At 51.2% G+C, this 25,888-nt stretch overlaps 1 protein-coding gene across 5 annotated transcripts in view; it reads left to right on the top strand.

Annotated features, from left to right (window-relative positions):
* SEMA4A (semaphorin 4A) overlaps nt 1–25,888 on the top strand; it is a 58,463-nt gene that overhangs the window by 18,398 nt on the left and 14,177 nt on the right. For 2 of the 5 annotated variants that reach the window (XM_072114529.1, XM_072114527.1), the window contains exons 2-7: nt 21,774–21,907; nt 22,200–22,360; nt 24,760–24,819; nt 25,046–25,144; nt 25,342–25,453; nt 25,538–25,654. In XM_072114529.1, the coding sequence (XP_071970630.1) occupies nt 21,817–21,907; nt 22,200–22,360; nt 24,760–24,819; nt 25,046–25,144; nt 25,342–25,453; nt 25,538–25,654 (640 nt within the window). In that variant the 5' untranslated portion in view covers nt 21,774–21,816. Of the gene's footprint in view, nt 1–9,982; nt 10,090–11,736; nt 11,892–21,470; nt 21,521–21,773; nt 21,908–22,199; nt 22,361–24,759; nt 24,820–25,045; nt 25,145–25,341; nt 25,454–25,537; nt 25,655–25,888 lie in introns of those variants that run through there. The other 3 variants (XM_072114525.1, XM_072114528.1, XM_072114526.1) reach the window with 3 other exon arrangements.

Raw genomic sequence — 25,888 nt, 5'->3', positions numbered from 1 at the left:
GGGTGGTATTTTCTAGCGCTGTAGCACATGGCTGCTCTGGGGTGGTATTTTCTAGCGCTGTAGCACATGGCTGCTCTGGGGTGGTATTTTCTAGCACTGTAGCACATGGCTGCTCTGGGGTGGTATTTCCTAGCACTGTAGCACATGGCTGCTCTGGGGCGGTATTATTTCTAGCGCTGTAGCACATGGCTGCTCTGGGGTGTTATTTTCTAGCACTGTAGCACATGGCTGCTCTGGGGTGGTATTTCCTAGCACTGTAGCACATGGCTGCTCTGGGGCGGTATTATTTCTAGCGCTGTAGCACATGGCTGCTCTGGGGTGTTATTTCCTAGCGCTGTAGCACATGGCTGCTCTGGGGTGGTATTTTCTAGCACTGTAGCACATGGCTGCTCTGGGGTGGTATTTCCTAGCACTGTAGCACATGGCTGCTCTGGGGTGGTATTTTCTAGCGCTGTAGCACATGGCTGCTCTGGGGTGGTATTATTTCTAGCGCTGTAGCACATGGCTGCTCTGGGGTGGTATTATTTCTAGCGCTGAAGCACATGGCTGCTCTGGGGTGGTATTATTTCTAGCGCTGTAGCACATGGCTGCTCTGGGGTGGTATTTTCTAGCGCTGTAGCACATGGCTGCTCTGGGGTGGTATTTCCTAGCGCTGTAGCACATGGCTGCTCTGGGGTGGTATTTTCTAGCGCTGTAGCACATGGCTGCTCTGGGGTGGTATTTTCTAGCACTGTAGCACATGGCTCCTCTGGGGTGGTATTTCCTAGCACTGTAGCACATGGCTGCTCTGGGGTGGTATTTTCTAGCGCTGTAGCACATGGCTGCTCTGGGGTGGTATTTTCTAGCGCTGTAGCACATGGCTGCTCTGGGGTGGTATTATTTCTAGCGCTGTAGCACATGGCTGCTCTGGGGTGGTATTTTCTAGCGCTGTAGCACATGGCTGCTCTGGGGTGGTATTTTCTAGCGCTGTAGCACATGGCTGCTCTGGGGTGGTATTTTCTAGCGCTGTAGCACATGGCTGCTCTGGGGTGGTATTATATCTAGCGCTGTAGCACATGGCTCCTCTGGGGTGGTATTTTCTAGCACTGTAGCACATGGCTGCTCTGGGGTGGTATTTTCTAGTGCTGTAGCACATGGCTGCTCTGGGGTGGTATTTTCTAGCGCTGTAGCACATGGCTCCTCTGGGGTGGTATTTTCTAGCGCTGTAGCACATGGCTGCTCTGGGGTGGTATTTTCTAGCGCTGTAGCACATGGCTGCTCTGGGGTGGTATTTTCTAGCGCTGTAGCACATGGCTGCTCTGGGGTGGTATTTTCTAGCGCTGTAGCACATGTCTGCTCTGGGGTGGTATTATTTCTAGCGCTGTAGCACATGGCTGCTCTGGGGTGGTATTTTCTAGCGCTGTAGCACATGGCTGCTCTGGGGTGGTATTATTTCTAGCGCTGTAGCACATGGCTGCTCTGGGGTGGTATTTTCCAGCACTGTAGCACATGGCTGCTCTGGGGTGGTATTTTCTAGCACTGTAGCACATGGCTCCTCTGGGGTGGTATTTTCTAGCGCTGTAGCACATGGCTGCTCTGGGGTGGTATTTTCTAGCACTGTAGCACATGGCTCCTCTGGGGTGGTATTTTCTAGCACTGTAGCACATGGCTGCTCTGGGGTGGTATTTTCTAGCGCTGTAGCACATGGCTGCTCTGGGGTGGTATTTTCTAGCGCTGTAGCACATGGCTGCTCTGGGGTGGTATTATTTCTAGCGCTGTAGCACATGGCTGCTCTGGGGTGGTATTTTCTAGCGCTGTAGCACATGGCTGCTCTGGGGTGGTATTTTCTAGCGCTGTAGCACATGGCTGCTCTGGGGTGGTATTATTTCTAGCACTGTAGCACATGGCTGCTCTGGGGTGGTATTATTTCTAGCACTGTAGCACATGGCTGCTCTGGGGTGGTATTTTCTAGCGCTGTAGCACATGGCTGCTCTGGGGTGGTATTTTCTAGCGCTGTAGCACATGGCTGCTCTGGGGTGGTATTTTCTAGCACTGTAGCACATGGCTGCTCTGGGGTGGTATTTTCTAGCGCTGTAGCACATGGCTGCTCTGGGGTGGTATTTTCTAGCGCTGTAGCACATGGCTGCTCTGGGGTGGTATTTTCTAGCGCTGTAGCACATGGCTGCTCTGGGGTGGTATTTTCTAGCACTGTAGCACATGGCTGCTCTGGGGTGGTATTTTCTAGCGCTGTAGCACATGGCTGCTCTGGGGTGGTATTTTCTAGCGCTGTAGCACATGGCTGCTCTGGGGTGGTATTTTCTAGCGCTGTAGCACATGGCTCCTCTGGGGTGGTATTTTCTAGCGCTGTAGCACATGGCTGCTCTGGGGTGGTATTTTCTAGCACTGTAGCACATGGCTGCTCTGGGGTGGTATTATTTCTAGCGCTGTAGCACATGGCTCCTCTGGGGTGGTGTTTTGTTCTGCGCTGTGGTATTTAGATCCTAGAAGGACTTAGCTCCCCCTTCACTACTGAAGCCATGTGCCCATCACAGTACAATAACCTACCCCCTCAGGAGAGGTAAGTGGTAGCTTCCCACCTGTCAGGTTAGTCATCACCCAGGATCCATCATCAGCCAATAGCAGAGGAGCCGCATTATTCATTCATAGAAAATTCCTGGAGTCCCGGAAACTCTGCGGCTATAATCATCCGTATCCGGAAAATCTAAGGATGAGTCTATGAGCCGCAGGGTAACTCCTCGTGTGCTGGGTCCTGGATATCTAATCCTATCAGTGTGATACTGCCTGCTGAGCCGTGTATCTAATCCTATCAGTGTGATACTGCTGAGCTGTGTATCTAATCCTCTCCTGTGTGATACTGCTGAGCTGTGTATCTAATCCTATCCTGTGTGATACTGCTGAGCTGTGTATCTAATCCTATCAGTGTGATACTGCTGAGCCGTGTATCTAATCCTATCAGTGTGATACTGACTGCTGAGCCATGTATCTAATCCTATCAGTGTGATACTGCCTGCTGAGCTGTGTATCTAATCCTATCCTGTGTGATACTGCTGAGCCGTGTATCTAATCCTATCAGTGTGATACTGACTGCTGAGCCATGTATCTAATCCTATCAGTGTGATACTGCCCGCTGAGCTGTGTATCTAATCCTATCAGTGTGATACTGCCTGCTGAGTTGTGTATCTAATCCTATCCTGTGTGATACTGCTGAGCTGTGTATCTAATCCTCTCCTGTGTGATACTGCCTGCTGAGCCGTGTATCTAATCCATCAGTGTGATACTGCCTGCTGAGCTGTGTATCTAATCCTCTCCTGTGTGATACTGACTGCTGAGCTGTGTATCTAATCCTATCAGTGTGATACTGTCTGCTGAGATGTGTATCTAATCCCATCATGTGTGATACAGTCTGCTGAGATGTGTATCTAATCCCATCCTGTGTGATACAGTCTGCTGAGCTGTGTATCTAATCCTATCCTGTGTGATACTGTCTGCTGAGCTGTGTATCTAATCCTATCCTGTGTGATACTGTCTGCTGAGCTGTGTATCTAATCCCATCCTGTGTGATACTGCTGATCTGTGTATCTAATCCTATCCTGTGTGATACTTCTGAGCCATGTATCTAATCATATTCTGTGTGATACTGCTGAGCCGTGTATCTAATCCTATCCTGTGTGATACTGGTAAGATGTGTATCTAATCCTATCCTGTGTGATACTGCTGAGCCATGTATCTAATCCTATTCTGTGTGATACTGCTGAGCCGTGTATCTAATCCTATCCTGTGTGATACTGCTGAGCCGTGTATCTAATCCTATCCTGTGTGATACTGCTGAGCTGTGTATCTAATCCTCTGCTGTGTGATACTGCTGAGCTGTGTATCTAATCCTCTCCTGTGTAATACTGCTGAGCTGTGTATCTAATCCTGTCCTGTGTGATACTGACTGCTGAGCTGTGTATCTAATCCTATGCTGTGTGATACTGTCTGCTGAGCTGTGTATCTAATCCTCCCCTGTGTGATACTGCTGTGCTGTGTATCTAATCTTATCCTGTGTGATACTGACTGCTGAGCTGTGTATCTAATCCTCTCCTGTGTGATACTGCTGAGCTGTGTATCTAATCCTCTCCTGTGTGATACTGACTGCTGAGCTGTGTATCTAATCCTCTCCTGTGTGATACTGCTGAGCTGTGTATCTAATCCTCTCCTGTGTGATAATGCTGAGCTGTGTATCTAATCCTCTCCTGTGTGATACTGCTGAGCTGTGTATCTAATCCTATCCTGTGTGATACTGCTGAGCTGTGTATCTAATCCTCTCCTGTGTGATAATGCTGAGCTGTGTATCTAATCCTCTCCTGTGTGATACTGCTGAGCTGTGTATCTAATCTTCTCCTGTGTGATACTGCTGAGCTGTGTATCTAATCCTATCCTGTGTGATACTGCTGAGCTGTGTATCTAATCTTCTCCTGTGTGATACTACTGAGCTGTGTATCTAATCCTCTCCTGTGTGATACTGCTGAGCTGTGTATCTAATCCTCTCCTGTGTGATAATGCTGAGCTGTGTATCTAATCCTCTCCGGTGTGATACTGCTGAGCTGTGTATCTAATCCTCTCCGGTGTGATACTGCTGAGCTGTGTATCTAATCCTCTCCGGTGTGATACTGCTGAGCTGTGTATCTAATCCTCTCCGGTGTGATACCGCTGAGCCGTGTAGTGAGACATGAGGCGTGTAGCATGTATGTAGAGTGCTAGCTCTTGTGGTGTTGGGGCAGTTGGGGCCGGAGAACATTCTGTGCTGAGAACATTCCTGGACATCACTGACTCTTTTCTTACCCGATGGCGCAGTCCCAGGGAGAACAATAGGGACCATTAGACTCTGGAGGGCCCCACATGTCACGCTACAGGCAGAGCCCTGAGCCGCCGCCACATCTATATCATCTACATACAGAAAGTATTCACACCCCTCTACAATTTTGTAATATGCCCTCTGCCCCCCCCCCCCCCCCCAGTAATGTGCACCATCTGTGTATCTATCTATCTCATATCTATTGATCTATCCATTTCTTTATTCCTGAGAGTCCAGGGGGGGTGGGGGGGGGGGCGGTTCTGGTTCTGTATGATGTGACCTGGGTAGTATTAGGGGTGAGCGGCAGTGGTAGGTATGTGGTGGTGCAGGTATTTATAGGATTACCTGGATTCCCTGGTGTCACCCCTAGGGGGCTCCTCCAGGCTCCTGCTCATACACAGGGGCAACAATCATAATGTCTGGAGGGCAACAGAACACCTCATGTAACCACCTGTGTGGGCACGGTAATAATTCACCCATAAACTATCAGTAAAGTAACTTCCAAAATATGACAGACGCTTCTTGTGGGCGGAAAATTAGGTAATTAGGTGCTTTTTAAAAAAAAAAAATATTAAACCGTAATATCCAAAAATCAGGCACTTGGTGTAGAGTGACACATTTTTGAGCTCTGGAAGCTGTATGACTGGCTGGACTCCCAGCTGGCAAGTCGGCCAACCGAGCGATCACCATCTCACACCAATCCTCCTGGGACAGCTAAACGTCACCTCAATGAGGGAGATAACATGGGGCCATAGAAACCCCCACGTCCTGAAGGAGGGGAGGAGTCACAGGGGAGGGGGAGACACAGATCACCAACCCTATTAAAGTGCAATAGTACCCAAACGTTTAACCCTTTGCATCTAATTAGATCAGCCCCAGTCTAGGGGAACCTTCCTTAACCAGTCAGGTGTACCCCACATTCTAAGAGGTGAGAGATTTGGCGCTGTACACGCTGGTTACACTCCTTCCTGTGAGGGCGCTGTACATGCTGGTTACACTCCTTCCTGTGAGGGCGCTGTACATGCTGGTTACACTCCTTCCTGTGAGGGCGCTGTACACGCTGGTTACACTCCTTCCTGTGAGGGCGCTGTACATGCTGGTTACACTCCTTCCTGTGAGGGCGCTGTACATGCTGGTTACACTCCTTCCTGTGAGGGCGCTGTACACGCTGGTTACACTCCTTCCTGTGAGGGCGCTGTACACGCTGGTTACACTCCTTCCTGTGAGGGCGCTGTACACGCTGGTTACACTCCTTCCTGTGAGGGCGCTGTACACGCTGGTTACACTCCTTCCTGTGAGGGCGCTGTACACGCTGGTTACACTCCTTCCTGTGAGGGCGCTGTACACGCTGGTTACACTCCTTCTTGTGAGGGCGCTGTACACGCTGGTTACACTCCTTCCTGTGAGGGCGCTGTACACGCTGGTTACACTCCTTCCTGTGAGGGCGCTGTACATGCTGGTTACACCCCTTCCTGTGAGGGCGCTGTACATGCTGGTTACACTCCTTCCTGTGAGGGCGCTGTACACGCTGGTTACACTCCTTCCTGTGAGGGCGCTGTACACGCTGGTTACACTCCTTCCTGTGAGGGCGCTGTACACGCTGGTTACACTCCTTCCCGTGAGGGCGCTGTACACGCTGGTTACACTCCTTCCCGTGAGGGCGCTGTACATGCTGGTTACACTCCTTCCTGTGAGGGCGCTGTACACGCTGGTTACACTCCTTCCTGTGAGGGCGCTGTACACGCTGGTTACACTCCTTCCTGTGAGGGCGCTGTACACGCTGGTTACACTCCTTCCTGTGAGGGCGCTGTACACGCTGGTTACACTCCTTCCTGTGAGGGCGCTGTACATGCTGGTTACACTCCTTCCTGTGAGGGCGCTGTACATGCTGGTTACACTCCTTCCTGTGAGGGCGCTGTACATGCTGGTTACACTCCTTCCTGTGAGGGCGCTGTACACGCTGGTTACACTCCTTCCTGTGAGGGCACTGTACACGCTGGTTACACTCCTTCCTGTGAGGGCACTGTACACGCTGGTTACACTCCTTCTTGTGAGGGCGCTGTACATGCTGGTTACACTCCTTCCTGTGAGGGCGCTGTACATGCTGGTTACACTCCTTCCTGTGAGGGCGCTGTACATGCTGGTTACACTCCTTCCTGTGAGGGCGCTGTACATGCTGGTTACACTCCTTCCTGTGAGGGCGCTGTACATGCTGGTTACACTCCTTCCTGTGAGGGCGCTGTACACGCTGGTTACACTCCTTCCTGTGAGGGCGCTGTACACGCTGGTTACACTCCTTCCTGTGAGGGAGCTGTACACGCTGGTTACACTCCTTCCTGTGAGGGAGCTGTACACGCTGGTTACACTCCTTCCTGTGAGGGCGCTGTACATGCTGGTTACACTCCTTCCTGTGAGGGCGCTGTACATGCTGGTTACACTCCTTCCTGTGAGGGCGCTGTACACGCTGGTTACACTCCTTCCTGTGAGGGCGCTGTACATGCTGGTTACACTCCTTCCTGTGAGGGCGCTGTACATGCTGGTTACACTCCTTCCTGTGAGGGCACTGTACATGCTGGTTACACTCCTTCCTGTGAGGGCGCTGTACACGCTGGTTACACTCCTTCCTGTGAGGGCGCTGTACACGCTGGTTACACTCCTTCCTGTGAGGGCGCTGTACACGCTGGTTACACTCCTTCCTGTGAGGGCGCTGTACATGCTGGTTACACTCCTTCCTGTGAGGGCGCTGTACATGCTGGTTACACTCCTTCCTGTGAGGGCGCTGTACATGCTGGTTACACTCCTTCCTGTGAGGGCGCTGTACACGCTGGTTACACTCCTTCCTGTGAGGGCGCTGTACACGCTGGTTACACTCCTTCCTGTGAGGGCGCTGTACACGCTGGTTACACTCCTTCCTGTGAGGGCGCTGTACACGCTGGTTACACTCCTTCCTGTGAGGGCGCTGTACATGCTGGTTACACTCCTTCCTGTGAGGGCGCTGTACATGCTGGTTACACTCCTTCCTGTGAGGGCGCTGTACATGCTGGTTACACTCCTTCCTGTGAGGGCGCTGTACACGCTGGTTACACTCCTTCCTGTGAGGGCGCTGTACATGCTGGTTACACTCCTTCCTGTGAGGGCGCTGTACATGCTGGTTACACTCCTTCCTGTGAGGGCGCTGTACATGCTGGTTACACTCCTTCCTGTGAGGGCGCTGTACATGCTGGTTACACTCCTTCCTGTGAGGGCGCTGTACACGCTGGTTACACTCCTTCCTGTGAGGGCGCTGTATATACTTAGTTTTATACATAAGTTGCGGTTAAGAGATCCTTGTATACAGTGATGTAACTAGAAGCTGATGGGCCCCAGTGCAGTCTGTTCCAGGCCCCCGACTATAATGTATGGTTTATAGTTATAGTCTTCTCATATGGGAAAGTGACACCTTATGGGCCCCTAATCCTCCTGGGCTTGTGGGTTGTGATCGCACCCTCTGCCCCTGCTTGTATAACCTTATATTAGTGGAGCGGTCGCGGGGTCTCTACATTCTATATAATTGCTACAAATTCATCATAATCCAACAGACGGGCAAAAACAGGAAACATAAAGTAGTGCAGAGGAGCTTGTAGTGGTGATGCTTGGGGTCAGGCTTGATAATAGGGGTCAGGGTTGATACTTGGGGACAGGGTGATGCTTGGGGTCAGGGTTGATGCTTGGGGTCAGGGTTGATGCTTGGGGTCAGGGTTGATGCTTGGGGTCAGGGTTGATGCTTGGGGTCAGGGTTGATCCTGGGGGTCAGGGTTGATACTGGGGGTCAGGGTTGATACATGGGGTCAGGGTTGATACATGGGGTCAGGGTTGATACATGGGGTCAGGGTGATGCTTGGGGTCCGGCTGATACTTGGGGTCAGGGTTGATGTTTGGGGTCAGGGTTGATACTGGGGGTCAGGGTTGATACTGGGGGTCAGGGTTGATACTGGGGGTCAGGGTTGATACATGGGGTCAGGGTGATGCTTGGGGTCAGGGTGATGCTTGGGGTCAGGGTGATGCTTGGGGTCCGGCTGATACTTGGGGTCAGGGTCGATGCTTGGGGTCAGGGTCGATACTGGGGGTCAGGGTCGATACTGGGGGTCAGGGTGATACTGGGGGTCAGGGTTGATACTGGGGGTCAGGGTTGATACTGGGGGTCAGGGTTGATACTGGGGGTCAGGGTTGATACTGGGGGTCAGGGTGATGCTTGGGGTCCGGTTGATGCTTGGGGTCAGGGTTGATGCTTGGGGTCAGGGTTGATGCTTGGGGTCAGGGTTGATGCTTGGGGTCAGGGTTGATACGGGGGTCAGGGTTGATACGGGGGTCAGGGTTGATACTTGGGGTCAGGGTTGATACTTGGGGTCAGGGTTGATACTGGGGGTCAGGGTTGATACTGGGGGTCAGATTGATGCTTGGGGTCAGGGTTGATGCTTGGGGTCAGGGTTGATGCTTGGGGTCAGGGTTGATGCTTGGGGTCAGGGTTGATACTGGGGGTCAGGGTTGATACTGGGGGTCAGGGTGATGCTTGGGGTCAGGGTGATGCTTGGGGTCAGGGTGATGCTTGGGGTCAGGGTTGATGCTTGGGGTCAGGGGTGATACTGGGGGTCAGGGTGATACTGGGGGTCAGGGTGATACTGGGGGTCAGGGGTGATACTGGGGGTCACGGTTGATACTGGGGGTCAGGGTTGATACTGGGGGTCAGGGTTGATACTGGGGGTCAGGGTTGATACTGGGGGTCAGGGTGATACTGGGGGTCAGGGTTGATACTTGGGGTCAGGGTTGATACTTGGGGTCAGGCTGATGCTTGGGGTCAGGGTTGATACTTGGGGTCAGGGTTGATACTTGGGGTCAGGGTTGATACTTGGGGTCAGGGTTGATACTTGGGGTCAGGGTTGATACTTGGGGTCAGGGTTGATACTTGGGGTCAGGGTTGATACTTGGGGTCAGGCTGATACTTGGGGTCAGGCTGATACTTGGGGTCAGGGCTGATACTTGGGGTCAGGGTGATACTTGGGGTCAGGGTGATACTTGGGGTCAGGGTGATACTTGGGGTCAGGGTGGAGCCAGGTGATGTAGCCAGGTGACCTGCAGGAAGGAGGCGTCACTCTCGCCCTGTGGGTGTCACATTCCTCTGTGGGTGCAGTGACAGCCGATGATTTCCTGCCTGATCATCACTATGAGTCAATGAGGGAAGGAGCAGCAGCCGGTGCCTACATACTGGCCGGCAGGTAGGTACATGGTGGAAGGGGCACTTATAGACTGTAGGTGGATGGAGGTCTCTATCTCTGATAGGAGATGTGTGCTCTCTTTATATGGCATCAGTGTAATATCAGCTGTCTCTGTAATGTAAGTGGTGTCTCTCTATATAACATGGAGCTGTCTCTATATAACATGGAGCTGTCTATCTCTCTATATAACATGGAGCTGTCTCTCTCTATATAACATGGAGCTGTCTCTCTCTATATAACATGGAGCTGTCTCTCTCTATATAACATGGAGCTGTCTCTCTCTATATAACATGGAGCTGTCTCTCTCTATATAACATGGAGCTGTCTATCTCTATATAACATGGAGCTGTCTATCTCTATATAACATGGAGCTGTCTCTCTCTATATATAACATGGAGCTGTCTCTATATAACATGGAGCTGTCTCTCTCTCTCTGTATAACATGGAGCTGTCTCTCTCTCTCTGTATAACATGGAGCTGTCTCTCTCTCTGTATAACATGGAGCTGTCTCTCTCTCTGTATAACATGGAGCTGTCTCTCTCTCTGTATAACATGGAGCTGTCTCTCTCTCTGTATAACATGGAGCTGTCTCTCTCTGTATAACATGGAGCTGTCTCTCTCTCTGTATAACATGGAGCTGTCTCTCTCTCTGTATAACATGGAGCTCTCTCTCTCTCTCTGTATAACATGGAGCTGTCTCTCTCTCTCTGTATAACATGGAGCTGTCTCTCTGTATAACATGGAGCTGTCTCTCTCTCTGTATAACATGGAGCTGTCTCTCTCTCTGTATAACATGGAGCTGTCTCTCTCTCTCTGTATAACATGGAGCTGTCTCTCTCTCTCTCTGTATAACATGGAGCTGTCTCTCTCTCTCTGTATAACATGGAGCTGTCTCTCTGTATAACATGGAGCTGTCTCTCTCTCTGTATAACATGGAGCTGTCTCTCTCTCTCTGTATAACATGGAGCTGTCTCTCTCTCTCTGTATAACATGGAGCTGTCTCTCTCTCTCTATATAACATGGAGCTGTCTCTCTCTCTATATAACATGGAGCTGTCTCTCTCTCTGTATAACATGGAGCTGTCTCTCTGTATAACATGGAGCTGTCTCTCTGTATAACATGGAGCTGTCTCTCTCTCTGTATAACATGGAGCTGTCTCTCTCTCTGTATAACATGGAGCTGTCTCTCTCTCTATATAACATGGAGCTGTCTCTCTCTCTGTATAACATGGAGCTGTCTCTCTCTGTATAACATGGAGCTGTCTCTCTCTCTATATAACATGGAGCTGTCTCTCTCTCTATATAACATGGAGCTGTCTCTCTCTCTCTGTATAACATGGAGCTGTCTCTCTGTATAACATGGAGCTGTCTCCTTTTTTCTTTGTAATTTGTCTCTTTACCTTTAAGTAGTTGATATTTTTGCTTTGTCGGGTGAATCCCTTTAAGTGGTTAGTAAATGACTTTGCCTTTAACCCGCCGTACACATCCTCTCATGTGCTTTATGTGGTTGCGCCCCTTTAAGATGTTTATGTGTTACCATCCCTTTAAGTGATTGTGGGTCGGAGATTATTGGCTGATTAACCCCCTGTGTGCTGGGGTGTGTACTGTGCGCTGCCCCTTTAAGCCTCCCCCTGGGGCTGTCCTCTGTGTGTTTGGCTGTGATCCCTTTAAGCAGAGGGGGGCAGAGCTGTCGGGACTTGCTGTGATCGCTCTTCCTCATTCCTCAGTCACACACACTGCGACGGAGCTACAGCTCTAAGCAAGCAGCTCAGAGGACGAGAGCCAGGGGGCGCCACTGCCAGGGTGAGTACCAGGAACTGCCCCCACCTCTGCAACACTGCACCCATGGGAAAGGGTGCCCCCTGCCCGCACCTCCACAACACTGCACCCATGGGAGAGGGTGCCCCCTGCCCGCACCTCCGCAACACTGCACCCATGGGAGAGGGTGCCCCCTGCCCGCACCTCCGCAACACTGCACCCATGGGAGAGGGTGCCCCCTGCCCGCACCTCCGCAACACTGCACCCATGGGAGAGGGTGCCCCCTGCCCGCACCTCCGCAACACTGCACCCATGGGAGAGGGTGCCCCCTGACCGCACCTCCACAACACTGCACCCATGGGTGAGGGTGCCCCCCTGCCCGCACCTCCACAACACTGCACCCATGGGAGAGGGTGCCCCCTGCCCGCACCTCCGCAACACTGCACCCATGGGAGAGGGTGCCCCCTGCCCGCACCTCCGCAACACTGCACCCATGGGAGAGGGTGCCCCCTGCCCGCACCTCCGCAACACTGCACCCATGGGAGAGGGTGCCCCCTGCCCGCACCTCCGCAACACTGCACCCATGGGAGAGGGTGCCCCCTGCCCGCACCTCCACAACACTGCACCCATGGGTGAGGGTGCCCCCCTGCCCGCACCTCCACAACACTGCACCCATGGGAGAGGGTGCCCCCTGCCCGCACCTCCACAACACTGCACCCATGGGAGAGGGTGCCCCCTGCCCGCACCTCCACAACACTGCACCCATGGGAGAGGGTGCCCCCTGCCCGCACCTCCACAACACTGCACCCATGGGAGAGGGTGCCCCCTGCCCGCACCTCCACAACACTGCACCCATGGGAGAGGGTGCCCCCTGCCCCCACCTCCACAACACTGCACCCATGGGAGAGGGTGCCCCCTGCCCCCACCTCCACAACACTGCACCCATGGGAGAGGGTGCCCCCTGCCCCCACCTCCACAACACTGCACCCATGGGAGAGGGTGCCCCCTGCCCCCACCTCCACAACACTGCACCCATGGGAGAGGGTGCCCCCTGCCCGCACCTCCACAACACTGCACCCATGGGAGAGGGTGCCCCCTGCCCGCACCTCCACAACACTGCACCCATGGGAGAGGGTGCCCCCTGCCCGCACCTCCACAACACTGCACCCATGGGAGAGGGTGCCCCCTGCCCGCACCTCCACAACACTGCACCCATCCTGCAGAGCATTCCCCCTTAAAGATGCACCCTGCAGACTATTGCACCACTGACCTTCTCCAGAGCTGCAGAGCATCGCTCCTCAGTGATATTTCCGTTGACCTCTGGTTATCTGGATCAGTTTCCATCCTCCTCTTATCTCTCTCATGTCAGGGTCTTGTGTCGCCCTCAAGGTCCCTCCCCTAGAACAAGGGTTCTGGCTCCGGGAAAGCTGGGTGATCCCCCTGACCTGATCTATAAGTAACGCCCCTGACTGTAGTGTATGGAGTGACCAGCACACATATCACAGGGGTCAGGTACTTACCTGCGCTACAGAGAGAACTGTATGTAGCCACCTGCAGAGCATTGCTCCCGCTACATATCATGTGTCCTGCAGAGCATTACACCTGGGATCCCAATAACTTGCCCAGTGCTGATCCTGAGTTGCCTTGTGTTACTACTACATCACTGTGCATGTGACATGACCATCCCCTTAGAAAAGGAAACGCAATTGACCTACATTCACTTTGGGGGAAGATGTTCTGCTTCAGGCTTGAAAAGTTCCTGAGCCGATTTATAGCAACATTTGATAAATGGGCGGAGCTTAAACAGAATCCTCCACCCCCTCCCCCACATCTTCACATAAAATTATATTTTGTCACACAATGGAAATTTTCTGATACAAAATTCATTTTTTTTGTGGCACAGAATATGTTTGCTACACAGAATGGTCATGGATATTTTAGGGGAGCTGTGATTGGTTGTCACGGGCAAATCACATTCTGACTGTTAGAGAGCTTGGTAAATCTGCCCCAAAATGTCGTTTTGTCACCAAGAGAGTGATCTGTGGCACAGAATGGAATGTTGTCTTTGAAAAGTGTCACCCCGCTCCCCAGACAGGATGGAATGGTGTAAATACACAAGGAAATTTTGTTGCACAGAATTTTATTTTTCAAACAAAATATTTGTAAAAGATCATTGGGATGTTGTAAAGACGTTGATACAAAGTTCTGCCTCGGATCTGTTATTGTGGCTGCGCCAATTTCCTGGTGACGCTGCGCTGGTAGAAGGTCTTTGGGTCTTGCACTTGTATTTATAAAGTGTCTGCGCCAGTTTTGTGTGGCGGCTGCTCTGTGCCCGACAAGACAGAACAATGTGCAGCTAAAGGGGCGATTATTGCTCATTCCGAGTTTGCGACGCGTTTAATACAGCGACTCAACAGAATTGTGTCACGTGCTGCAAGAAAATGCACCAGAAATAGATGGCGCCGCTTCCGGAGTAGCGCAGGGGGCGCCAGGTAATGGGGACTGGACCCCAGTATTCAGTCATCTGCCCCTGCACTACTTGTGATAAATGGGGCCCAGATATATAAGAATTGGTGCAATCCACATTATATAATGGCGTCGGACGCTCTTCGTAAATCCGCTCCGTTCTCAGGATGTGACACACTTGCGCCTTTTTCTTCTTGCTGCACTTTCATTCTACACCGTGCGATACAATTGTGTCGGATTCTAGACATAAATGTGTCTCAAACGACAAGTCAGCGCCACCGCAACCGCAACACAAAACTGGCGCATGAACATGATAAATACATGCGCAAGATCCAAAGACAAATCCGAAGGCAAATGAGGGCGAAAAACTGCAATAATAGATCTGGGCCGATCTGTGTATTTTTGTGGACCGCACTTTCGTCGGACATCCCTACGTTTTCCGTTTTGCGCCGCTGGGACATGGATTTAAAAGGGGTTTTTGGCACACAATCACATTTTGGTGCAATCGCACCGGCTTTCATGCGACACAAATCGGGGGGGTGGGCCGCCGGGTGATCAGACGGATTTGGACAAACCGCAGGATTTAACTTCGAAATTGTGTTGCAAGCCGAGCACTTACATGCACCAGGAGGAAGAAGGTGAACTCCAGGGACCTGAGCGGGGAAGCGAGACATGCAGGATATTGGGCGTACGAGCTATATGGATCACGGCAGAGTTAATCCTCGTCGGACCGTCCGGATCGGGGATCGCGCAGGTAGCGGGTAAGTAAATGTGCGCCATTATGTCTTCACGCAGGAGATTTTATGATCATGAAGTCCATTATTTTGTATTCTGTGTTTACAAAATGGAAAGTGAACAAACGGCGACTTATATGGCCACAAGGTGCAGCTCCAGGGATCAGCGGGATATGCACCTCCGCACAACACCTGCCACATTTACATTATTTGAAAGGCAAATGTTGACATTGTGTCAGAAGTGGAAAGAGAAGAGAAGAAATAATCCCGAGCCTGGTACATGGCCTGGCATTATGTACAGTGCACAGTACTACTTCTCCTGTATATATATATACAGTGCACAGTACTACTTCTCCTGTATATATATACAGTGCACAGTACTACTTCTCCTGTATATATATACAGTGCACAGTACTACTTCTCCTGTATATATATACAGTGCACAGTACTACTTCTCCTGTATATATATACAGTGCACAGTACTACTTCTCCTGTATATATATACAGTGCACAGTACTACTTCTCCTGTATATATACAGTGCACAGTACTACTTCTCCTGTATATATACAGTGCACAGTACTACTTCTCCTGTATATATACAGTGCACAGTACTACTTCTCCTGTATATATACAGTGCACAGTACTAATTCTCCTGTATATATACAGTGCACAGTACTACTTCTCCTGTATATACACAGTGCACAGTACTACTTCTCCTGTATATATATACAGTGCACAGTACTACTTCTCCTGTATATATACAGTGCACAGTACTACTTCTCCTGTATATATATACAGTGCACAGTACTACTTCTCCTGTATATACACAGTGCACAGTACTACTTCTCCTGTATATACACAGTGCACAGTACTACTTCTCCTATATATATATATACAATGCACAGTACTACTTCTCCTGTATATATACAGTGCACAGTACTACTTCTCCTGTATATATATACAGTGCACAGTACCACTTCTCCTGTATATATACAGTGCACAGTACTACTTCTCCTGTATATATACAGTGCACAGTACTACTTCTCCTGTATATATATACAGTGCACAGTACTAATTCTCCTGTATATATATACAGTGCACAGTACTACTTCTCCTGTATATATACAGTGCACAGTACTACTTCTCCTGTATATATACAGTGCACAGTACTACTTCTCCTGTATATATACAGTGCACAGTACTACTTCTCCTGTATATATATACAGTGCACAGTACTACTTCTCCTGTATATATATACAATGCACAGTACTACTTCTCCTGTATATATACAGTGCACAGTACTACTTCTCCTGTATGTATATATACAGTGCACAGTACTACTTCTCCTGTATGTATATATACAGTGCACAGTACTACTTCTCCTGTATATATACAGTGCACAGTACTACTTCTCCTGTATATATACAGTGCACAGTACTACTTCTCCTGTATATATACAGTGCACAGTACTACTTCTCCTGTATATATACAGTGCACAGTACTACTTCTCCTGTATATATATACAGTGCACAGTACTACTTCTCCTGTATATATACAGTGCACAGTACTACTTCTCCTGTGTATATATACAGTGCACAGTACTACTTCTCCTGTGTATATATACAGTGCACAGTACTACTTCTCCTGTATATATACAGTGCACAGTACTACTTCTCCTGTATATATACAGTGCACAGTACTACTTCTCCTGTATATATATACAGTGCACAGTACTACTTCTCCTGTATATATATACAGTGCACAGTACTACTTCTCCTGTATATATACAGTGCACAGTACTACTTCTCCTGTATGTATATATACAGTGCACAGTACTACTTCTCCTGTATATATATATATACAGTGCACAGTACTACTTCTCCTGTATATATATATACAGTGCACAGTACTACTTCTCCTGTATATATACAGTGCACAGTACTTCTTCTCCTGTATATATATATACAGTGCACAGTACTATTTCTCCTGTATATATACAGTGCACAGTACTACTTCTCCTGTATATATACAGTGCACAGTACTACTTCTCCTGTATATATACAGTGCACAGTACTACTTCTCCTGTATATATACAGTGCACAGTACTACTTCTCCTGTATATATACAGTGCACAGTACTACTTCTCCTGTATATATACAGTGCACAGTACTACTTCTCCTGTATATATACAGTGCACAGTACTACTTCCCCTGTATATATACAGTGCACAGTACTACTTCTCCTGTATATATATATACAGTGCACAGTACTACTTCTCCTGTATATATATACACACAGCACAGTACTACTTCTCCTGTATATATGGACAGTGCACAGTACTACTTCTCCTGTATATATATATATATATATATATATATACAGTGCACAGTACTTCTTCTCCTGTATATATATATACAGTGCACAGTACTACTTCTCCTGTATATATATATGGACAGTGCACAGTACTACTTCTCCTGTATATATACAGTGCACAGTACTACTTCTCCTGTATATATATATACAGTGCACAGTACTACTTCTCCTGTATATATACAGTGCACAGTACTTCTTCTCCTGTATATATATATACAGTGCACAGTACTACTTCTCCTGTATATATATATAGTGCACAGTACTACTTCTCCTGTATATATACAGTGCACAGTACTACTTCTCCTGTATATATACAGTGCACAGTACTACTTCTCCTGTATATATACAGTGCACAGTACTACTTCTCCTGTATATATATACAGTGCACAGTACTACTTCTCCTGTATATATATACAGTGCACAGTACTACTTCTCCTATATATATATATACAGTGCACAGTACTACTTCTCCTGTATATATACAGTGCACAGTACTACTTCTCCTGCATATATATATACAGTGCACAGTACTACTTCTCCTGTATATATACAGTGCACAGTACTACTTCTCCTGTATATATATACAGTGCACAGTACTACTTCTCCTGTATATATACAGTGCACAGTACTACTTCTCCTGCATATATATACAGTGCACAGTACTACTTCTCCTGTATATATATACAGTGCACAGTACTACTTCTCCTGTATATATATACAGTGCACAGTACTACTTCTCCTGTATATATATACAGTGCACAGTACTACTTCTCCTGTATATATATACAGTGCACAGTACTACTTCTCCTGTATATATATATACAGTGCACAGTACTACTTCTCCTGTATATATACAGTGCACAGTACTACTTCTCCTGTATATATACACAGTGCACAGTACTACTTCTCCTGTATATATACAATGCACAGTACTACTTCTCCTGTATATATACAGTGCACAGTACTACTTCTCCTGTATATATATACAGTGCACAGTACTACTTCTCCTGTATATATATACAGTGCACAGTACTACTTCTCCTGTATATATACAATGCACAGTACTACTTCTCCTGTATATATACAGTGCACAGTACTACTTCTCCTGTATATATATACAGTGCACAGTACTACTTCTCCTGTATATATATACAGTGCACAGTACTACTTCTCCTGTATATATATACAGTGCACAGTACTACTTCTCCTGTATATATATATACAGTGCACAGTACTACTTCTCCTGTGTGCTGCCTCCTCTCTGTATATTGCGCTGTGGTGTCGGTGCTGTGTATACTGAATACTCGGGGGGCTGTATATGAGATGTGGTGTCGGTGCTGTGTATACTGAATACTCGGGGGGGCTGTATATGAGATGCGGTGTCGGTGCTGTGTATACTGAATACTCGGGGGGCTGTATATGAGCTGTGGTGTCGGTGCTGTGTATACTGAATACTCGGGGGCTGTATATGAGATGCGGTGTCGGTGCTGTGTATACTGAATACTCGGGGGGCTGTGTATGAGATGCGGTGTCGGTGCTGTGTATACTGAATACTCGGGGGGCTGTATATGAGATGTGGTGTCGGTGCTGTGTATACTGAATACTCGGGGGGCTGTATATGAGATGTGGTGTCGGTGCTGTGTATACTGAATACTCGGGGGGCTGTATATGAGATGTGGTGTCGGTGCTGTGTATACTGAATACTCGGGGGGCTGTATATGAGATGTGGTGTCGGTGCTGTGTATACTGAATACTCGGGGGGCTGTATATGAGATGTGGTGTCGGTGCTGTGTATACTGAATACTCGGGGGGCTGTATATGAGATGTGGTGTCGGTGCTGTGTATACTGAATACTCGGGGGGCTGTATATGAGATGTGGTGTCGGTGCTGTGTATACTGAATACTCGGGAGGCTGTATATGAGATGTGGTGTCGGTGCTGTGTATACTGAATACTCGGGGGGCTGTATATGAGATGTGGTGTCGGTGCTGTGTATACTGAATACTCGGGGGGCTGTATATGAGATGTGGTGTCGGTGCTGTGTATACTGAATACTCGGGGGGCTGTATATGAGATGTGGTGTCGGTGCTGTGTATACTGAATACTCGGGGGGCTGTATATGAGATGTGGTGTCGGTGCTGTGTGCAGGGGTTGGGGGCACCCAGTAGTCAGGTAGTCGGGTGCTCTCCCTTGTTTTTCCCACGTTTGTGTAAGGCTCTGTAGAGGCCGGAGATGTCTGTACATATCCAGATATTCCTAGAATAAGAGCAGAAGAGTCTCCCGGGAGAGGAATAAACCAAGAGGAAGGAAAGTGGAGAGCGGAGGAGAGGAGGAGAGGAGGAGAGGAGCAGCGGCCGTCCCCTCCTGGGCTCTGGCTCCACATCAAAGAGTTTGTAAAATGGCTCATGTGCAGGAATAATTCCAGAGTATGGAGGGTTATACGGGCACCTCGTGGTGTAGTATGTGGGGACAGTGTGTGGTATTATACGGGCACCTCGTGGTGTAGTATGTGGACAGTGTGTGGTATTATACGGGCACCTCGTGGTGTAGTATGTGGGGACAGTGTGTGGTATTATACGGGCACCTCGTGGTGTAGTATGTGGGGACAGTGTGTGGTATTATATGGGCACCTCGTGGTGTAGTATGTGGGGACAGTGTGTGGTATTATATGGGCACCTCGTGGTGTAGTATGTGGGGACAGTGTGTGGTATTATACGGGCACCTCGTGGTGTAGTATGTGGGGACAGTGTGTGGTATTATACGGGCACCTCGTGGTGTAGTATGTGGACAGTGTGTGGTATTATATGGGCACCTCGTGGTGTAGTATGTGGGGACAGTGTGTGGTATTATACGGGCACCTCGTGGTGTAGTATGTGGGGACAGTGTGTGGTATTATATGGGCACCTCGTGGTGTAGTATGGAGACAGTGTGTGGTATTATATGGGCACCTCGTGGTGTAGTATGTAGGGACAGTGTGTGGTATTATATGGGCACCTCGTGGTGTAGTATGTGGGGACAGTGTGTGGTATTATATGGGCACCTCGTGGTGTAGTATGTGGACAGTGTGTGGTATTATATGGGCACCTCGTGGTGTAGTATGTGCGGACAGTGTGTGGTATTATATGGGCACCTCGTGGTGTAGTATGTGGGGACAGTGTGTGGTATTATACGGGCACCTCGTGGTGTAGTATGTGGGGACAGTGTGTGGTATTATACGGGCACCTCGTGGTGTAGTATGTGGGGACAGTGTGTGGTATTATATGGGCACCTCGTGGTGTAGTATGTGGGGACAGTGTGTGGTATTATATGGGCACCTCGTGGTGTAGTATGTGGGGACAGTGTGTGGTATTATATGGGCACCTCGTGGTGTAGTATGTGGACAGTGTGTGGTATTATATGGGCACCTCGTGGTGTAGTATGTGGGGACAGTGTGTGGTATTATACGGGCACCTCGTGGTGTAGTATGTGGGGACAGTGTGTGGTATTATATGGGCACCTCGTGGTGTAGTATGTGGGGACAGTGTGTGGTATTATACGGGCACCTCGTGGTGTAGTATGTGGGGACAGTGTGTGGTATTATATGGGCACCTGGTGGTGTAGTATGTGGGGACAGTGTGTGGTATTATACGGGCACCTCGTGGTGTAGTATGTGGGGACAGTGTGTGGTATTATATGGGCACCTGGTGGTGTAGTATGTGGGGACAGTGTGTGGTATTATATGGGCACCTCGTGGTGTAGTATGTGGGGACAGTGTGTGGTATTATATGGGCACCTCGTGGTGTATGTGCGGACAGTGTGTGGTATTATATGGGCACCTTGTGCAGTGGACAGTATTATTGGGGCTACTTTATCCCTTTATCGTGTGTGTGCTTTCTTCCGTCAGACATGTGACCTGCGGCCGCTATTAGGGAAGTTGTCGCCAATCTCGGATGCGATTTCATCATTTTCTTTTTGTTTTTGTGGTATCTGTAGGTAACTGAGGAAACTCGGGGTCAGGGTGGTGCCGCCATATTGTGCCACAACCAGCGCCCCCTGTGGTGACATCGCACAGCACGTCCCTGTGATGATGTCCCTGTACCATTTAACGCAATTACATGACAGGTCATTACCCATAATCCTCTGCTGCAGCTCATTATAACAGGATCGTCAGGTTATTAAAGGGACGGCGCAGATGTCATTATACAATCAATATGGCCGCCCCGTATGTAATATCCCCGGGAAATCCCAACATCCGCAACCAGAAAGAGGAATCAGGACGTTTCCCTCCACAGTCACAGAGCCCTCATTGTCTGCAGAGCATCGCCTCCTCTACCTCCTGCAGATCATCGCTGACTGTCCCTCTGTCTCTCCGCAGATCTGGGAGATCCGTGAGTCGCTGTGAGCGCTCTCCTGCCATCATGCCCCCCTGGGTGGTCGGCCCGTGGATGGCGCTGGTGCTGCTGGTGTGTACTGGTGCCGAGCCCATACCCCGGATCACATTCCAGCGCGGTAAGTGGTCACTAGGTGCGGTTCTGGTCCTCAGTGTGGACACCTGGAGATCTGGGTCACCCTGCCGGCGCTGGGGTGTGGGTAGCCGCTCTTTACCTCTAGATTTCCATCAGTCTCATAGAAAGTCCCCAGGAACCAGCAGGACCGGTTATGGCCTGTGACGTCTCCTCGTTGGTTTTCTGTCTCGTGTAGATAAACACGTCTGACACATGTGACACTGCCCGGGGTGAGGGGGTCCATGGGGGTGACCACTGAGGGGTCCTAATGGTTATATGTACTCCATGTATCCTAGGTGACCCCACAAGGTCCGTGAACGTCTTCCACAGAAGTGACATCCAGCACTATGACCGCCTGCTGCTGTCCGAGGACAAGGGGACCTTGTATGTGGGCGCCAGGGACCATATCCTGGCCTTCAGCACCAGGGACCCCACCAACATCCAGCTGACCGGAGAGGTAAGAGCCACAGAGGGGCTGGAAGACCCGTGTCACACTGCAGAGACCTGTATTTTCTCTCTAGGGTCCTTTACATGTCTTCTGGAGGGTCCTGTGTCTCCTCTCCTGGAGGGTCCTGTGTCTCCTCTCCTGGAGGGTCCTGTGTCTCCTCTCCTGGAGGGTCCTGTGTCTCCTCTCCTGGGGGGTCCTGTGTCTCCTCTCCTGGGGGGGTCCTGTGTCTCCTCTCCTGGGGGGGTCCTGTGTCTCCTCTCCTGGGGGGGTCCTGTGTCTCCTCTCCTGGGGGGGTCCTGTGTCTCCTCTCCTGGGGGGTCCTGTGTCTCCTCTCCTGGAGGGTCCTGTGTCTCCTCTCCTGGGGGGTTCCTGTGTCTCCTCTCCTGGGGGGTTCCTGTGTCTCCTCTCCTGGGGGGTCCTGTGTCTCCTTCCTGGGGGGTCCTGTGTCTCGGGGGTCCTGTGTCCCATCTCCTGGGGGGTCCTGTGTCCCATCTCCTGGGGGGTCCTGTGTCTCCTCTCCTGGGGGGGTCCTGTGTCTCCTTCCTGGGGGGTCCTGTGTCTCGGGGGTCCTGTGTCTCCTCTCCTGGGGGGTCCTGTGTCCCATCTCCTGGGGTGGTCCTGTGTCTCCTCTCCTGGAGGGTCCTGTGTCTCCTCTCCTGGGGGGTCCTGTGTCTCCTCTCCTGGGGGTCCTGTGTCTCCTCTCCTGGGGGGTCCTGTGTCTCCTCTCCTGGGGGGTCCTGTGTCTCCTCTCCTGGGGGGTCCTGTGTCTTCTCTCCTGGGGGGTCCCTGTGTCTCCTTCCTGGGGGGGTCCTGTGTCTCGGGGGTCCTGTGTCTCCTCTCCTGGGGGGGTCCTGTGTCTCCTCTCCTGGGCGGGTCCTGTGTCTCCTCTCCTGGGGGGGTCCTGTGTCTCCTCTCCTGGGGGGGTCCTGTGTCTCCTCTCCTGGGGGGGTCCTGTGTCTCCTCTCCTGGGGGGTCCTGTGTCTCCTCTCCTGGGGGGTCCTGTGTCTCCTCTCCTGGAGGGTCCTGTGTCTCCTCTCCTGGGGGGGTCCTGTGTCTCCTCTCCTGGGCGGGTCCTGTGTCTCCTCTCCTGGGAGGGTCCTGTGTCTCCTCTCCTGGGAGGGTCCTGTGTCTCCTCTCCTGGGGGGGTCCTGTGTCTCATCTCCTGGGGGGGTCCTGTGTCTCATCTCCTGGGGGGGTCCTGTGTCTCATCTCCTGGGGGGGTCCTGTGTCTCATCTCCTGGGGGGGTCCTGTGTCTCCTCTCCTGGGGGGGTCCTGTGTCTCCTCTCCTGGGGGGGTCCTGTGTCTCCTCTCCTGGGGGGTCCTGTGTCTCCTCTCCTAGGGGGTCCTGTGTCTCGGGGGTCCTGTGTCTCCTCTCCTGGGGGGTCCTGTGTCCCATCTCCTGGGGGGGTCCTGTGTCTCCTCTCCTGGGGGGTCCTGTGTCTCCTCTCCTAGGGGGTCCTGTGTCTCCTCTCCTGGGGGGGTCCTGTGTCTCCTCTCCTGGGGGGTCCTGTGTCTCCTCTCCTAGGGGGTCCTGTGTCTCGGGGGTCCTGTGTCTCCTCTCCTGGGGGGGTCCTGTGTCTCCTCTCCTGGGGGGTCCTGTGTCTCCTCTCCTGGGGGGGTCCTGTGTCTCCTCTCCTGGGAGGTTCCTGTGTCTCCTCTCCTGGGAGGGTCCCGTGTCTCCTCTCCTGGGGGGGTCCTGTGTCTCCTCTCCTGGGGGGTCCTGTGTCTCCTCTCCTGGGGGGTCCTGTGTCTCCTCTCCTGGGGGGTCCTGTGTCTCCTCTCCTGGGGGGTCCTGTGTCCCATCTCCTGGGGGGGTCCTGTGTCTCCTCTCCTGGGGGGGTCCTGTGTCTCCTCTCCTGGGGGGTCCTGTGTCTCCTCTCCTGGAGGGTCCTGTGTCTCCTCTCCTGGGGGTCCTGTGTCTCCTCTCCTGGGGGGTCCTGTGTCTCCTCTCCTGGGGGGTCCTGTGTCTCCTCTCCTGGGGGGTCCTGTGTCTCCTCTCCTGGGGGGTCCTGTGTCTCCTCTCCTGGGGGGGTCCTGTGTCTCCTCTCCTGGGAGGGTCCCGTGTCTCCTCTCCTGGGGGGGTCCTGTGTCTCCTTCCTGGGGGTCCTGTGTCTCGGGGGTCCTGTGTCTCCTCTCCTGGGGGGGTCCTGTGTCTCCTCTCCTGGGGGGGTCCTGTGTCTCCTCTCCTGGGGGTCCTGTGTCTCCTCTCCTGGGGGGTCCTGTGTCCCATCTCCTGGGGGGGTCCTGTGTCCCATCTCCTGGGGGGTCCTGTGTCCCATCTCCTGGGGGGTTCCTGTGTCTCCTCTCCTGGGGGGGTCCTGTGTCTCCTTCCTGGGGGGTCCTGTGTCTCGGGGGTCCTGTGTCTCTGGAGGTAGCAGTAATAATCACTCACTTTCTCTCTTTCTAGATCTCATGGGCTTCCAAACCGGATCAAATTGAGAATTGTAAATCCAAGGCACGAAAACAGGTGAGAGGCGGAGCCAGGGGGGTTTACCAACGTATAGTCATGTGATGATGTCATGTGATGATGTCATACGTATCGCCTGGAGTGAGTGCGTATTGTACGCGGTCGCAGGGATAACGGTGACCCCTAGAGGTCAGCATGGAGAATGAATACTTATGGAGTAACAGCGACACCTAGAGGCCGTATACTGGGAAATACACGACTTCCTGTTCTCTCTTCTATTACTCAGGCGGAATGTTTAAACTTTATCCGTGTTCTGCTACAAATAAACTCCTCCCACTTGTACGTCTGCGGGACCAACGCCTTCAGCCCCAACTGCACGTATGTGGTGAGTACAGGGGGGTGGATGGAGGGGCTGATAACAGAGAGCAGCAGCTGGTCCCAGATGTAATGTGCGGAGATTATGGAGTTACTCGCCTCCTATAATTATGCGGGAGGGAGGATAATAAGGAGATTACGCCTCCGCCGCCCCCGTCGTATCCGGTCTCTGACCCCAGGAGCTCACAATCTGTTTATGGATTTCAGGACCTGAAGACCTTTTCCTTACTGCTCAATCACAAGAACGAGACGGTGACGGTGGACGGGAAGGGACAGTCGCCCTTCGATCCCCAGCACACGCACACGGGGGTCATGGTGGGTAAGTAGCCGCCCGGGACCTGCCTGGGGTCTCATCAATCCCCCAAACCTCAGCTGTGACGCCCTCCCTCTCCTCTCCCTGCAGACGGCGAGTTATACACCGGGACCATGAACAACTTCATGGGGAGCGAGCCGATCATCCTGCGGAGTCTGGGGGTCCGACCCTCCCTGAAGACTGACGCCTCCCTGGGCTGGCTGCACTGTAAGATATGTGATACCCCGGGCTATGGGGGTCCTCTCACCCCAGGATTATAATGTGTGATACCCCGGGCTATGGGGGGCCTCCAACCCCAGGATTATAATGTGTGATGTTCCGGGTTATGGGGGTCCTCTCACCCCAGGATTATAATGTGTGATACCCCGGGCTATGGGGGGCCTCCAACCCCAGGATTATAATGTGTGATGTTCCGGGTTATGGGGGTCCTCTCACCCCAGG

Source organism: Engystomops pustulosus, chromosome 7 (assembly GCF_040894005.1).
Source record: "Engystomops pustulosus chromosome 7, aEngPut4.maternal, whole genome shotgun sequence".
Taxonomy (NCBI): Eukaryota; Metazoa; Chordata; class Amphibia; order Anura; family Leptodactylidae; genus Engystomops; species Engystomops pustulosus.
This window is presented reverse-complemented; position numbering and strand designations above follow the sequence as displayed.